This window comes from Cyclopterus lumpus, chromosome 25 (genome assembly GCF_009769545.1).
Source record: "Cyclopterus lumpus isolate fCycLum1 chromosome 25, fCycLum1.pri, whole genome shotgun sequence".
Classification (NCBI taxonomy): domain Eukaryota; kingdom Metazoa; phylum Chordata; class Actinopteri; order Perciformes; family Cyclopteridae; genus Cyclopterus; species Cyclopterus lumpus.
Genome location: NC_046990.1, coordinates 10,667,084 through 10,683,641, shown reverse-complemented (window position 1 = coordinate 10,683,641; position 16,558 = coordinate 10,667,084). Strand labels below are relative to the sequence as shown.

Sequence of the window (16,558 nt, the reverse complement as noted above, 5' to 3'; positions counted from 1 at the left end):
CCTGTTCAACTTAACATGCACAAATAACTTTGTCCTGAAGTAATCGGTCCAAGCCCAGATGTTTTGATGGCCATGGTACACACTGGAATACCGAGGCGGTGTATAGTTGGTTGTGTATTTATTGAGTTACAGCAGACTTAAAAGTAGAAAATGAAAAATGCAAGCGGCCCCCCCCCCCCCCTTCCTCATTCTAGCCAACCAAATGTACAGTATCCCAGATACTCATCTGAACCTAAAGCAGACATTCAGCCAGCAGCCGCTGTTCAAACCAGTTAAATTACTTTTTTCCTTGCGCCACAAATACTGCAAGCGCTTGCAACCAGACCCATGAATCACACATGCCTTTAAAAACATTTCTGAGAATGAGTCGTTTAAATTGTTGAAGCGCATGCAAGAAGTTCATGACAGCTTTTGGCTGTTGCGATATTACAAATTTCATTTTTTTCCAGAAAAACCTGGCGCACGAGATTCATAAACCGACATTTCAGGTGTTTCGAAAGCGACTGAATGGAAATCAACTAAATCCAGAAAGACCGGAGGGGTGTGTGTGTGTGTTCAGTTCTTTTATCATGCGTGAAACAGCCTCCAAAAAAAAATGGTGGCAAGTTTCCATAAAGAATATTTTAAGTAGATTCAAACAAAGACGTGATTAAGCTGAAATCATGGTCACCAGTCTGTACTGCACCAGTTCTGAGACCGACGGCAAAATGTCAGAAAAAGGCAGCATGGTGCGATCAAACAGACGCTCCTCTACGTGATCGGTCGTGTGTGTGTGTGTGTCCCAGTATGTACATATCTATCACTACCACGGGGATATACACAAGTGCTATCAAAGACTGCTCATAATGAGTAGTGCACAGGTATGATTTGAAAAGAAAAAAAAAAAAAAAAAAACTACTGTTCATACGTACACTTTGATCTTAAAAACAAACAAAAAAAACATTCCAGGTTTTGTGGCATCAGTCATGAATTATTTTTTCTTCTTTTTTTTTTACAAAACGTGCCCTTTCAGTAAAACTATACAAACTTCTTTCTTTTTTTTCCTTTTTCTTTTGTAATACAGAAAAATATTTACAAGGGTGCTTGTTTAATAAAAAAAAAAGAAAAAAAAAAAAGATAAAGTAGTCGTAAGAACAATGCATCAAGTCCAGCTTTTGGCACTCCTCTGCGCCGCATGTCAGTCAGTGGAACTACAAACGTCCCCGGCGCTTTGTGATGACATCACAGACGGCTGCATCACCGGTTCCACATTCGGTGCACGATGGTCTGTTGACGTAGAAGTCACCGGTTTACTCGACCTAGAACAGAATCAGAAGGTATGTTTCAGATTATAAATGTGGACAATTGATCGCTATAGTCGCAGAAATTCAGAAAAACAGCTAAATTATGGTTTTGCATACAAATTGGAAAAAGAAAAATGGTACAAAAAAGGTGAAAATTATAAAAAAAAGTACTAGATATGTAACACCATTTGCACTTCCTGTGACAATATAACACTGTGTGGGTCTACATAGATGACGCTAATGATGGTGTGGCTCCAACTATCATCCTGCCATCCCAGCATGCCATCTTTTTTGGAGGGCCAATCAGAGGTAATTGCCCCCTAATAGCTTCCTGGTCACTGCAGCTGTGGCATCTTAAAAAAAAAGGAACAGCTTAACCATTTTTTTTTTTTTTTATTCAAGCCAAAAAAGGCACACAAACTCAAAATCAATCCCTTTGAAAAAAAACAAATGCACTGATCAATGTTATATATTAAAATGGACCAAATGTCACGCTTTCCCCAGTTTCTCAACACTCCCCACACACACACTAAGGATATTTCACCAGTTCAACCCACCATCAACCAGTGACCCGCCCGGGTTGCTCCATGGAGAGAACCTCACCGTCTGTCGCCAGCCTCTCCAGTCCTGCGTCGCCCTCCTCTCCCACTGCCACAGTCACCTGAACCCACCTGGCAATGAACCGGACGTTAAAAAAACCCCACAGACAGACGCCTTCTAGGAACTAAAGATCAAAGAAGGACTTTCATGTGCAGGTCGATGGAACAAATGCAAAGAATGCAGTAATTCAGCATCCACAACTTGTGCTGTATTTTTAGACCGTTATCACAAATAAAAAAAATAAAAATCTTTAAATAACTCCTTTAAAATTGGCAGCGAGCTGATTTTTTTTTTTGCAGTCTGCATAACATCTCACACGAGAAAAATAAATATAGGATGAAAGAATCAGTTTCCCCTCTCTGCACCCACCTCCCTTTGTCAGCAGAGCTGGAGCTGGTTTGGTCCGGTCTGGTACGGCTCAGGTCGGTCACACTGTGGGCTAATCTGCCAGTCAACCACTGGACTTTGTCTTGGTCAGACAGCTTGGAGTGCTCCGTCGCAGCTGCTGTGTTCTCACCAGCCTCCACTGGCACCAGAGAAGAGAAAACACCAAGTCAGACAAGGGGCATCCGACGCGATCGCAAGTCCTCTCCCAAAACTCACCTTTCACAGCCTTGACCTCCAAAGAACTCTGTCCGTTCTGTTCCCGGCCCGCTCTCTGCTGCTCCCCGAGGTTCTGTTTCTGGAAGCTCTCCATCCAGTCCAGAGTTTCGCCGTTCTTCAGCGCCGAGCGGTGGTCCTTGAACCAGCGGACGGCGTCGGTGCGTCCGAGGCTCGTTTGGACCTCCAGCTGGCTGTACTCCTCGGGAGACGGCCACCGAGTCCGGCAGAACGTCTGTCGGGATCAGAACACGTTACGCCGGAAAACATTCATTTAAAACCCAGATTCACAGCAAACACTAGAATGACAGGTGTACGTCTCCGCCAACCGGTGACCATACTGTGTGGGGGTTACAGTGACCTTGACCTTTGGTCTCAAAACTCTAAATTCATTGTTTGAGCCATACTAGTGGCACACTTTTAGGAATATTAATGTCCGCAATATTTAGTATTCCTGCGACTACGTAAAAAGGATCAAAGTACTTCTTCCACACAGCCTTTCCTCAAATACCAGCGCAAAAAGGTGCCTCATCATCAATGAATCTACCATTAGCAGGCCGTCTTATCCCACCTTCTTACCTCTCTGAGCAGCCCGAGGGAGCGGCTGGTAATGGGAGCCGGGCTGGTGGAGGCCGACAGGATGGGAGGACGGGGAGAAGAGGAGGCGGATGAATGGAGGATGGGAGGGGATGCCGAGGAGGAGAGGGTTGGCGGATGAGGGGAGGAGGCTGCGAGCACAGGAGGGGAGGACGAGGAGGAGGAGGAGGAGGAGGAAGAGGAGAGGACAGGCGGGTGAGGAGAGGAGCGTAAAGGTTGCTCTCGATGTGAAGTCCCGTTCAGCAGCAGCGCTCCGGGCCAGTCCGCTCTGTCCTCCGTGTTCTTTGAAGACATGGCGAGCAGCGCCTTCTCCATGTTGTCGCGCAGCGCCCGCCGCTCTGAAAACCAGCAGTCCACCTCGGTCTTAGACAGCCTGGTCTCCTGGGCCAGCTGGTCTGCAGCAGGACAGAGTTCAGTGGATCAGATGAGCTACCGCAGAAGTAGAAGACTTCTTTGGAAACCTGGGAGTTTAGTCTCTTAAAAGGAGCTCATTAAAAACATGTCTGCAGGAACCCACCAGAGACCGGCCTGCAGCTCCTCTGGGGTGAAATAAATTAAGTATAAATGGAAGAAAAACACTATTGGACTTCATAAAGTTATTTGAACTTCCAAGTTACAGAGTGAGGATATTTGACCAACTGATATCTCCCTCAGTCTGGAGAAGTTTGGGTTATGACTGGCATGCCGAATTTGTGCTTCATTATCGAGCTGTGTCTTGTGTTTCTGCACACGGCCCATATAATGGAGGACTAAGGACCACCAGGAGACCAGTAAAATATCATTTGTTTGACTGGACAGAAAAGCATTCAGTGGTTTTTGCCACATTCTAGTAAATCTGTAACTGAAAAGGACGTTTAAAAACTGCTGGACACAAGATGTCTTCCTCATTTAAGTGAAGTGAAAATCCTTGCGAGCTGATTGGTGGAAGGCTTTACCTAGCTCCGCCTCCGTCGGAGTGCCGCTCCTCTGGAAACTCTCCTCCAGCGCCTTCAGCTGCTCTGACGACTTCCCCTTCACCCTCTCCAGCAGGGGGAACTGGTTGGGGACCGCTTTCTTTATAGGGGCGCCTTTGGGTGCTGGCGTCACCTCTGCTTTCACCAGCACTGGAGGTGGAGGAACACCTTCCGGATAGACACACACAGAGAGAGAGAGAAAGAGACTTAAATGCAATTAAATTGTTAGGAAATAAATCATTTCCATCTGTATTTAAACACTTGCCACATACCTTTCAGATTGAGCAGCCTCTGTTCACTGAACCACTTCTTTATCTCTCCTCTGGACAGCCCGGTGGTCTCGATCAGCCTGTAGATCTATCGCATGGCAAGATGCAACGGGAAATTAGACAATATGTGAGGATCTTTATGGAGTGATAGTGGTGTGTTAATAAAAGAAAAGCCAGGAGCCCAAATTATAAAGCAGCTACAGAAATCCTATGCCAAAAATGCCTTGAGTATACGTATGTAATGTAATATAAATAAATAAATATATATATATATATATATATATATATATATATATAAAAATAAATAAATAAATAAATATATAAATAAATAAATATATATATATAAATATATATATAAAATAAATAAATAAATAAATATTTAAATAAATAAATATATCTCTCTCTCCTTCTAAAGCATGGCACGAATAATGTCATTTCACTCACTTATTCTTACCTCATCTTCCTCGGGGAAAGGACACTGTGTGTAGCTGGACCTCAGTACTGATAGCTGCTCCGCTGTTTTGTTGGGGTCAACCGTAAAACTCAGCACTTTGGGCGACGCCAGCTTGGACGTGGCCATCGGCGCCAAGATGGTTTGGATGATGGACGGTCGTTTGCTCTCCGTGAAGACCATAGGGGAGGCCAGGGGTCGCTTGAGCGACTGCGCCACCTGAGGTAAACACGGTGGAAACAGTGACCCCCCCCTTCAAACAGCATGTCATTTGCGGTTTTAAAAGTTAAACATTTCCCGAGGCCTCGTACCTGGGTAGCCACGGTGAGTGCCAGCGGCGCACAAGTGACAGTGGAGCCGTTGGCTACGGGCGTCAGCACCAGGCTGGTCTGTCCCAGCAGCTGACAGGGGAGGGACTGCAACACGGAGGCCGCCGACTGCATGGCTTTGGAGGCCGCGGCGTACGAGTTGGACGACTGAGGAGTGACCACGGTGAAGGTCTGAGGCACAGACGAGATTGTGCCGTTGAACATTTTCTTCCTGGCTTCTTCCACCTGCCGAAGAAAAATAACACTATGTGTAATGCATGGGGGGGGCATGAGTATTTATTCATTCATATACACAATCGTAACTAATTCCTACCTCCTCAGGTGACCAGCTAATGCCCTGTTTGAGCCTCTGGGTGGTAAACCAGACTTTGATTTGCTCCTCTGGGTGTTTAGAGGCTGCAGTGAGCCAGGAGAGCTCCGCCTGCGTTGGGTAGGGGAACTTGTTGAAGGAGGAGATGAGCGTCAGGTTGTCGTCCAGCGTGGGGTTGTATTTGGTTGTGTTGAGGGGCACCGCGATCTTCGGCACCTGGAATTATAGAGTGAGAGTGGTAACTAAATATCCTGTTCTCACCCAAAAAACAACTATTTCCACAAGTACAGTGCTCAGTTCTGTAGTTAGACTGGTGACGCTTCATTTTAGGGGTCTTTAAATACCCTAATAATGTGTGAAGCAAGTAATTTGGTGCCAATTATGTAGAAAATGTGATTTTCCTTCAAAAAAGAACAAACAATAATGCATTTATTACAGAGGAATAGTTAAAATCAAAGAAAAAGGAGTACCCGTCCTCCACTCGGTGCGTCCCTACCTGAGTGTAGTTTAGAGGCCGCTGTAGGGAAGGCATGATGTGAGAAAGGGCTTCCGCTTTGAGGAGGGTCGACTCGGGGATGATGACCGTCCCGTTCACGTTGACCGCCGCAAAAGCCTTCTTGGCCAAATCTGTCCGTTTGTTATCCGCCGACATTATTTTGGGTTTGCCGATCTTGACCGCGGTGGGCCTGCCGATCTCGTCCCCTTTGCCGGACGCGTTGTAAACCACGGCGTTGTTGCCGAGCCCCTCTATCGTCTGTTCCAAGATGGTCTGATTGTTCATTTTGATGCGTTTGAATTTGAAGTTGCTCTCCCCCGGGTGACACCGCTCGTTGTGCTCCGTCAGCGTGTCGAACTTCTTGGTGTTGAAGTTGCAGACGGCGCACAGGTACAGCGGGTTGAGGATGACGTTGGGGTGGTTGGCGTCGACGTGCTCTTTGAAGGTGTTCAGGTTCTGCGTGGAGAAGGGGCAGTATTTACACTCGTAGCCCCCCTGCTGTCGCCGCTGAGGCTTGGAGAGGTCCGGTGGCTCGGTTGCTGGCTTGTCTGGACCCACGGGAGGGTCCGAGGCCTCGGCCCTCAGGTCCAAGTCGCTCTCTGTTGAGAGATCCGCTTCCATCGGCCCCTCCTCCGTATGGTTCTCCGTTTTTGTCTGGAAGAAGGCAGTTTTCAGATGAAAAAAAGGACACTTGGCATTGACATGTATTCCCTAAACGCATCAAACGCACCACGTCAGAAAAAAAAGATGAGGATGATCACAAACTACACATTAAAGTGTAGTGCAACACTAAAAATCACAAGTTAGAAACTGTTTTCATACGACGCTACATAAAAAGAAAGTATTACCTCCATGTCCTCCTCCGTGTCATCGTCCAGCTCCACCATGGTCCGCTCTGGCCGGATCATCAAGGGGGTGGAGGCCTTCCGTCGACTGGACATGATGAGTCCGGGTGGACGGCTGCCGTCACCTGGTGCCTGTGCTCGGCCTGGAGATGGTACTAAGGCCCAGGTGCCCAGGGTGCGGGATGCAGGACTGCTATCACAGGGCGGCCGTGGATAATCAGCTTCAGGTACCGGAGGAATAGCCAGGAGGCCTGGCTTGTACTGGGAACCAAGACACAGGCCCGGGGCTCCCTTTTATAAACCAAGAGAGGTAGCGAGCACAGTTTCTGGGATCGGATGGGAGCAGCCGAGGAGGCTAAAGAACCGTTTTCCCCCAGGAGTAAGCTGAGAGGGGGAGGGGGGACTGTTATGGTGCAGTGTACGTCGGGCTCGCCGACAGTGTCAGCTCCAATGCTGGCTGACCTCCTGGAACGTCATGACAGGATGCTACCTGGACGGCAGAAAGAAGAGAAGGAGGATTATTACTAAACAGACAGACATTTGTATTTTTCCTTAATTTGTTCTACTTCTGCGATCTGGCAAATTTGTCCAAAAAATATAAATATTTCTGTTACTTAAAATATGGATTTGATTGTCAGCAATATGAATGCAGGCTTTGAACTAGACGGTACAGCCCGCGAGCAACTCAAACCTATTTTTGAATTTGACAAACCAACCAGCCTGTTTTTTAGACCGCAGCTTCATTAAATGTAGGTTAATGTCTTTTTTTTAAATTGGCAATAGCATGGAGAGACATTGGATTATACATAAAAAGGAAGAATAAAACAAAAAAGGAAACCGTGTAAGGAAAGTATGGCAGCGGCCCCCAAACGGGCTGGTGTGAGCGTGTCAAGAAAGGCCACATGCTGGGTTATTTAAGCTCGCCAGTGACCCGTGTGGATCTGCAGCAAGCCGCCATCCAAAAGAAGTAGTCGAGTGAACAGGCAGCTGGCGGGCAAATTTGGCTCAAAATGGAGAAAAAAGGTCGAAAAAAAAAGAAGCCGGCAAAGAAGAAACAGCCGAGCAGATGGTCCACAGGTGGTCGACGGCCGCACCTGGACAACAATGGTGCTGAAAAGAAAAGCCAGTGGGCTAAGGGGCAATCACGAGACACTGGAGGTCTGAAGGAGCCGGCTTAACGAGTACGTGGTTCATGCAAAGCACAAGTATACGCACAAAATATGAATATAAATGTATTTTATGTCAGTATATTATACACATGATGACAATTACAAATGAATGATAGAACCTTGAGGAGCGCGAGTCGCCGATTACGCAATTCGGAGCTGAAATAAATATCTGTAAATGTATCTCTAATACATTTTTAAAAAAAACAAAAAACGGTTGCGCAATCAGGGCAACAATCTGTTCGACCAGATGAACTTTGGCCACTTCCAACAGCTCGTCAGGGTCACTCGGCTTGAGAGGAAGAAGCCTTCAGGGTGGCAGCTGTATTTTGCAGGACTAAATATGAACACATTTTTTTTTTTTTGGGGGCTTCGCAGACCAGCTTGGACAAGTTTTTACACAAGGATCTTCTAGTGTCTATTTATGTAAAAACATTTATCATCACACTTTGATAGCTGGTATGCAAATATGAGCAGCTGACGGGTCCGCAGCTGTCAGTGAGACGAGTCGTCCCGAGGAAAAGAAGAAACGGACTAATCGGCCATCAGATTGAGCTGCAGAGTGTGAAGAAAAGTGAGAAACCGGAGACGAAGCAGCGGCGGATACACATCTTCAAAAAGAAATGACAAAGCCGAGTGCGAGTGAGCTCGGGGGAAACTTTCCCAGGGCGATATATATATATGTATATATATATATATATATATATATATATTGCAATGAGCGGAGCGACGGAAGCTCATCTGGCTGCAAAGCCTATTGATATTCTGGGAGGCCTCGTGCAGACGCACCGCTCTCATATTCACACGAGTGACGATCTAATGAGTCGAGCGGCGCTCTCCCATCGAGACCTAACGAGGGTCTTTGAGTCGGCACAGACTCCTCAAAAGCTCACGTATGCAACGCTACGTGTGTGTGTGTGTGATGCTCAAGGAATAGGTTTAACCCCAATGAACGGAGATCCAGCTCCCTACGGAATATAATATCGTATTCAAGCCTGTATGGTTGCGCTGGAAAAAGGCCGGGGCTCCACTTTGTAGTCCAAAACAAAAAGTGCTGCATACTTGGGTTTCGGGCGCATGAATCACGAGCCGGCTCGCTGTCCCGAGATCTCTCAAACCACTCGTACGACCCACTGGAGGCGTCATTAGGATGCAGACTCATTGCCACGGCGTCGCTATAGCAACCGTGGACGTTGGCGCTGTAGTCGAGTAGCTGCCACAGCCACGTCACTGACAGACTGTACACACACACACACACACACACACGGGGACGACCAGAACACCTGCGTTTGCCGAAATAAATAAATAAAAGAAGAAAGAAAAAAAAAACATGAGGTGCATTTTGGGAGGTGTTGAAGGAGCAAATCAAGACGACAATGATGCAGAACGGATGTCTGCTGTAGCAAGGGAGAGAGAGAGAGAGAGAGAGAGAGAGAGAGAGAGAGAGAGAGAGAGAGAGAGAGAGAGAGAGAGAGAGAGAGAGAGAGAGAGAGGACGAGCACCAGCGTAATCAAGCCGACGGCCCCTCCATTTTAACTGTCAGGAGAGCCTCTGGGAGGGGCGTCGCAGTCAGGTACCAGGGAAGGTTACACGCCTCCCGATTATCCTACTAACCCCCAGGGGGGGGGGGGGGATTAAGGCCGTTAAAACGCCGCAGCTTACTTATCCTGCCGCTCAGTATCCATCAAAGTGTGCCCAGGTATCCAACAAGGTAGCCAACACCTGGTGAGAAGGAGCCGAGCACCTTCTGCATGCGCTGGATGAGGATCTGACTGATCTCACCTCCTACTGAGAGAGGATTTACATTTATGCAACAACTGTGGTTACACTCGCCGATGCAACTTGTGTGAACAAAAAAAAAAGGGCTGGATCTGCCCGATACATTTTGTAGCTTAGGCTTTATCCCTGCAGTATTAGTAGACTTGTTTAATGGTGTATATACGCACACATACACATTTTTTTTCCTATAACAAAGCTTAACAATGAAAGCTGCCAAGTGCTTTTCAACAATGTGCCACAAGTGGTTGACAGACACCGCTTTGCATATTAAATAAATGCCCATCGAGTCATTTAAAAGACAACATGACAGACGTTGAGCAGAGGAGAGAGGAAAAAAAAGCACACGATCTTACGCAACATAAAAAACACAAACAGCTCTGCCGTTTGGAGACGTCGGATTAAACTCGTGTTGGCTGAGTCAGGCCGGCTGCCTCAAACAAAGAGAGAAGCCTGTGCAAAGAGTGCTGAACACTGAGGACACGGCGGCTCTCAGAGCCTCCTCCTCTCTTTGCTCTCCTGCTGCCTTCGCTGGAGCGCCGCACGCCATCAAGGAAACGGTAATTGGGACAGGATGTGGGAACAATAACCATGGAAAATCTCACACACACACACATATATATACATATATATATATATATATATATATATATATATATATACACACACACACTGTAAAAAAGGAAGAAAAACAATCATTATCTTCGTTTGGTTGCAAACATCTCAGCTGTGGAGGTGAAAGAAATGTTTCAGACTGCAATCTGAGCTTTTCACACTTCATTTCATTGTTCCAGTATAAAACAATAATTGCATTCAAGCCGGGTCGAACCGTGTGTTCGTTAGTGAGTTAGTGTGCAGAGTGAGCTGGAGCCACACACACACACACACACACACACACACTCTCCCTACGGTCTGGATGCTCATTAAACTTGTATGAAGAACCCAGCCTGGCAGCCCCTCGCCTGCCCGTCTGTCTGCACTCGCCAGTCGCCCGTCTGTCTGTCTCATTATATTAGTGGAGTCTTTTTTTTCTGAAGGAGTTACAGCAAATGCATTTATCAGCCCCGGCAGTAATCAGTTTAGTCCCCACGCTGGAGGGGAGATCAATACAAGCCCCTCGTACCAGATGAGCTAAAACAGCAGAAATGCGGTGGTGCTATAGGAAGGAGATCCATCCCAAAAACAGCAGCGAGCAGAGAATGAACAGATGAGTCACAGCAGCACTCTCCACTCAGCTCCTATTTCTGTGCATCATTGATGTAATCTCAAAGTGTAGTGTGTGTGTGTGTGTATGACTCAGGCTGTGCTCTCACACTACACGACTTTGAGTCCGTTTTACACTCAACAACAGCAATTCATTTGTTAGCCCATTGAGGGCCGCGTATTAACCACGTACCCTTCTCACTCGTGGTTATAACATTATACGACAACAAGCAATAACACACAACTAACTCTCTTTAACGGGGTAAAACACCATGGACACAACTTGTGACACACAAACCATTCGTAAACTGATTGTAACGCTGAACAGGCATGCTGGGTATTGTTAGCTGCTAGCTTGGAAGATCGTCAACCAAAAAAAAAAAAAGGAATTTGACACTAAATTCAAAGCACTTTAGTTTACAAAATAATTTAATTGAACCAATTTCTTAGGAAAAAAAATTGTGAAATGTTTGCTTACATCAAATTCATTGACGTTGGGACTATTTTCTCATGAATTATTGAAATCGTTAATATCCGCCACGCGATTCGACACCTTTTCCTGGAGGAGAAAATCTGCTTAAAAATCTTATAATAAAAATAAACATATTTTTTAGTCACTGGTCTATAGTAGGAGTTTTCTCTCCACAAGCCAGCCACTGCAGTGAGGGGGGACGGTGTGTGTGTGTGTGTGTGTGTGTGTGTGTGTGTGTGTGTGTGTGTGTGTGTGTGTGTGTGTGGACAAGCACCACCACCATTAATACAGCGTGTCCCAGCAGGGGTGGAAGAGGCGGAATTTTTGGACCGTCGCAAAATTGATTTAAATCTCATCACGCGGCTCCTCCAGAGTTGGAGGGCTCGGCAAGTTCTGCCTGGCAACAGAGCAGCGCCACTTCTGCTGGGATGAAGACTACGGGGACAAGATGATGAGAACGTGAGCCCGACCTAGACTGGATTTATGACACCGAAGACAAGAATAAGTGGTAGAAAAGAAGGTATTATATATTAAAACATTTTTAAACATGCAGACTTAACATCCAAAATGTGCTTGCATGAATGCTATTAAATATATTTCCCCCAATTAAATTTTACAGTTGAGAAATAATCTATTTTATTCAATCTACAGGAGAAAAAAAAAGTTTAGCAATATTATGCACCCCTCAGCTTTTGTGTGTTTTGCTGTGACCTTATTCCAGCAACGGACACAGTGGCCTATATACAGTGTGACGGAAATACTGTCACGCAGACGACGCTCCATCGGATCGAGAATCCAGTCCTCCGTTTATTCTGGTTCACGTAACATTGAACACAGACACGAGTCTCACGAAACACACACACACACACACTTTAAAAAAATGTCCGAGTGTCACCGACGCCACGGCTGACGGTTGTGTTACTATGGTAACCAACAGAAACACGCACCGGGAGCCCGAAACCCAGCAGAGGTCAATCGGTGTCACGACAGCGGCGATGTTTTTAGAATTCCAGCTCAGCTTCACGTTTTAACGTATTCTGTACACGGGGAGAACATTTAATATTTTCTAAACATTCTCAGCATTTTCAGAATGACACATTTAGATTATTTAGCCAGTGCACATGCATGCAAAACATTACGTACATCTGATCTTACAGGTAAAATAAGCCCTTTTACTGAGTTGGTAGTAAACATGCGGGTACAATTTTGCGTTGCCAGGACAACATCAGGAACTGTCATGGAAAGAGGCCTCCTTTAAAATCGGTTTGTTTCTGCAACGCCGTATAAACTGACCAAGTGACCCAAGGATAAAGGGCCAGTGAGCATTCACTTGATCCCGGGGCTGCGAGTGGGAATGTAAAGCAGTTGCTAATTAAAGCAATCAGAATAACACGGGGGGGCTAATCACCCCACTTGAACATTTTTATTAAGCTTCCATATTAACGCCCCCCCACACACCTATTTGCACTCCAGCGCTACGCTCCCCCTCTCCCTAATGGCGACAGCCACCCTGAAAAAAGGACATTGTTCTCCACCATGTCAACTTTTAGGAGCTTGAACCAGACAAAAAAATAAAATAAACAAATTTCTTTTGGGGTCAAATTTGAGTTTTCAGTTCCACTAAACACATCCGGGGTAATCTCTTGCACCAGCAGCTTCTTAATTAGGTCAACAATGACGAGGGACGCGGCAGGGGTTCTGCAAAATGTAAACATATCATCTTGTATATGCGCTTTATAAAGTATGTCATGGCCATGTGCGTGCACTAGAGGGATGGATGGACGTCACCAGTCCAAATGAGAACGTTTGGAGACTTTGGAGCTCTTTATTTTGTTTGTCCCAGTCTCAGCGAGCACTCGCTGCCAGATTTCCAACCCGTCAATCTCCTTTCCATCCCTGCAGTGGGCGTGGCTTGTGAATCGTCTGCAGCCCCTCCTCATTGGTCCCACGCTGTGAGGGGGTGTGTCTGCGCTGTGCCGGCAGCTGACGTGGTGCAGTGCAGAAGGACTTTTAGTAAGCTCCCTCTCCCTTTCTTTTCTTTTTATCCAGAATTTGAAATTTGGAGGACACACACACACACACACACACACACACACACACACACACACACACACACACACACACACACACACACACACACACACACACACACACACACACACACACACACACACACACACACACACACACACACACACACACACACACACACACACACACACACACACACACACACACACACACACACACACACACACACACACACACACACACACACACACACACACACACACACACACACACACACACACACACACACACACACACACACACACACACACACACACACACACACACACACACACACACACACACACACACACACACACACACACACACACACACACACACACACACACACACACACACACACACACACACACACACACACACACACACACACACACACACACACACAGCATCGTGACCTTTTGTGTGCTTGACCTGGATATGTCACCACTTCTTTTGTTTTCCAGGAATCCGACTAGGTCGCGAGCGAGCAAACATCTGCCTTTTACACCAAAAAAAACTGACATGACCATAATTGCGCCTACAGGTTATGCTGCATGTGGGCCTTCAGCCTCCTCTGGCTTCTCATTTCTTGTCGTCCTCTCTATTGCAGTGTAACTTAGTCCATTTCTCTGCATCACACACACTCTCTCATACAGTGTCGAGTCCCTGCTCCTTCTGTCCCTATGTAACCCTTCAGCTCTCTAATTGCATCATTCCCTCCATCACTCTCTCCCCCCTCAGCCCCACCTACAGGTGATGAGCTCATCTCTGTGGTTGCCTTAGTCACCCAACAACACGTCTGAGAAGCCGGTGGAGGCACAGCAGAAAGAGAGAGAGAAGACCTGAACTGAAAACATTGGAACAAAGCACAGCGTAGACGTTGGTGATGTCATCACAGAGCCCAGCTGAGCACGACAGGCCACGATGACGACAACCTCCACCCTCCAACCCGCGATGACTCATTCGAGTGTCTCGCAAAAAAAGGGAACGGACGGACATTATATAGCTCGGGATTGGACGTGGAAGTGCGACGCGAGGTCAGGAAATGCTGGATGTTCCCGATGCCGCGGCTCTAAAAAAAAAAAGAAATCTGGAAAAAAAAAAAAAAGGAGGTCTGGGCTCAAAAATATGGGACCAATACAGTTTGTTTCCCATGTGACATACGGTCCAGTGCTGCAGTCAGGAAAGCCTAAACAAGTAGTGAGTAATTAAAGTACAAATGGGGATTATGGCTCACTGTATACTTCTATACAATCAACCCCTCGTGGGCTCAACATCGTCACGTATGCAGTTTTTTGATTTGGTAAGTGGAAAAATAAATGTGATCTTCATTAGGTAATAGATTCCAAGATATTCAGTAAACTGGGGATCATTATTGCGTCTGAGAGTGGCCCACTGTAAACAACAAACCTGTGCTAGTTAGCAATCATCCCTCATGTAAAATAATGACACTTAAGCACGAGTGTCTAGTATAATGGAAATTATTTTAACACTTAACGTGAAGGACAGAAAACGGGCCTCGTTTTGTAGACACGGATGACCTTCGTATTTGGTTGCAAGCAAAATACTGATACAGTATTCAGCAGTTGCGCTCCGGGCTCAGACACCACACACACACACACACACACACATCACTGGAACAGGACTGGCTGCCACCTGCCCGGTTTGATTGACCGAAAGACAAAAACATACTTTCTCATCGTTCCACCGTCACTCTTCAGGCCTCAGGTGAGCTCCAGTTGAAGAAAACCGCCTCGGATAATTGTGATTGACACATGCAACACCTAGCATCTGAGACGGCTGTCGAGACTCGGATCCCGCACATCATTTCTATGAATGATATTTGACTGTAGTGCACTTTCCTTGCCGTCAGCCCACACCAATGGTTTCCATTTAAAAATGACTGACAGACTGAGCCGTGTTCCTTTTCCACTCCTCTACTGTAAATGAATACGCGCCTCTCTCAGAAAACAAATACAGCAGATCACCTCACAGCTGGATGTTTTGATGTTGAGAAACACTGCACGGTTGAGCGAGACGGGGGAAGAAAAAGAAAATAGGCGATTCAATGAGTGTAATTTATAGTTTATGCCACTGGAAACAAACAAAATGATTTAAGGCTTTTTCTGAAAATCTCTCTGCACTGGAAAAAGCACTCTGGCGCTCTGTTTACTGCTGTCACAGCGTAGTGACGGGACAAACACTGATGTTTTGGACCGCAAGGTGGGGCGGGCACATCTGTGCATTTCTATAATCCCTTGAGCAATACTGAGAATAACAATTTTCCAATTTTTTTTTTTTTTTTAAACAGCCTTAATCTTGCATCTGTCAAACTGTAAAAAAACAAACATTCAGTAATGTCCTATATACCCACCACTGGACAACAATAGGGATTGCTATTCTCTATATTCTAGCAACCAAAAGGTTTAATTTCATTTTGGTGGATTAATTGAATATATAAATTTTTTTTAAACTCCTATTTTTGTCCGTATTTCCTACGTCGTTCTGCAAAGCTTGGCTACACAATACGCTAAGCAACCGTGTGTGATCTGAAATATGACCGTTTACTTTTATCAACAGAAGCTGTTTGATTGCTCAGACGTCAGTAAAAAAAAAAACAAAAAAAAAAAACCCTGCAGGTTGTCATTTGAAATTATATAAAATTATCTGTGATTTGACAGATCACACGTGGAAACCATGTGAAGAACAAACACGAGCCACATGTCTACTCGCATGGAAAGAGCAAGAGTGCATGGCTTAGCAAGCGATGCCAAGTTTATACCCAGAGGAATTGCCGGTAACGGGTATGACAGGGGGGGTGGGGTGGGGTGGGTTAACTGCGCTGTGATCAAAACCACTTACATCTTTTACGGGATGGGGCTCTGTTGGGCTGATGATCAAGGAATGTTTAGAAATAAAACATAGTAGGTCATCCCCAGTATGAGGGGGGGGGGGGGGATGCCGTCTAATGAACAAGATATTTCATCAGCAAGAATGTGAAAATAGTCTGGGTGACAGCTTCACTAAGAAAAGCAGCATCCACAACAGACACTAACATATTTCCCATTAACTTTCCCACCTGTAGTGCGTCTGGTAAACAGGTGCGCTGAAATACAGATCCGGATTGTTTATTAC

The 16,558-nt window shown here is 45.9% G+C and overlaps 1 protein-coding gene across 6 annotated transcripts in view; it reads right to left on the bottom strand.

Moving 5' to 3' along the window:
* Window positions 1–101: 101 nt before the first annotated feature.
* The window catches only part of LOC117728209 (zinc fingers and homeoboxes protein 2-like), an 18,219-nt gene continuing 1,762 nt past the window's right edge, over window positions 102–16,558 (bottom strand). For 2 of the 6 annotated variants that reach the window (XM_034529001.1, XM_034529004.1), the window contains exons 2-13: window positions 6,737–7,223; window positions 5,889–6,542; window positions 5,396–5,608; window positions 5,065–5,307; window positions 4,757–4,972; window positions 4,306–4,390; window positions 4,016–4,201; window positions 3,063–3,475; window positions 2,487–2,718; window positions 2,253–2,409; window positions 1,841–1,954; window positions 102–1,298 (exon numbers count right to left, since the gene is read on the bottom strand). In XM_034529001.1, coding sequence (XP_034384892.1) covers window positions 1,843–1,954; window positions 2,253–2,409; window positions 2,487–2,718; window positions 3,063–3,475; window positions 4,016–4,201; window positions 4,306–4,390; window positions 4,757–4,972; window positions 5,065–5,307; window positions 5,396–5,608; window positions 5,889–6,542; window positions 6,737–6,829 — 2,604 coding nt within the window. In that variant the 5' untranslated portion in view covers window positions 6,830–7,223 and the 3' untranslated portion in view covers window positions 102–1,298; window positions 1,841–1,842. The other 4 variants (XM_034529002.1, XM_034529003.1, XM_034529006.1 and 1 more) reach the window with 4 other exon arrangements.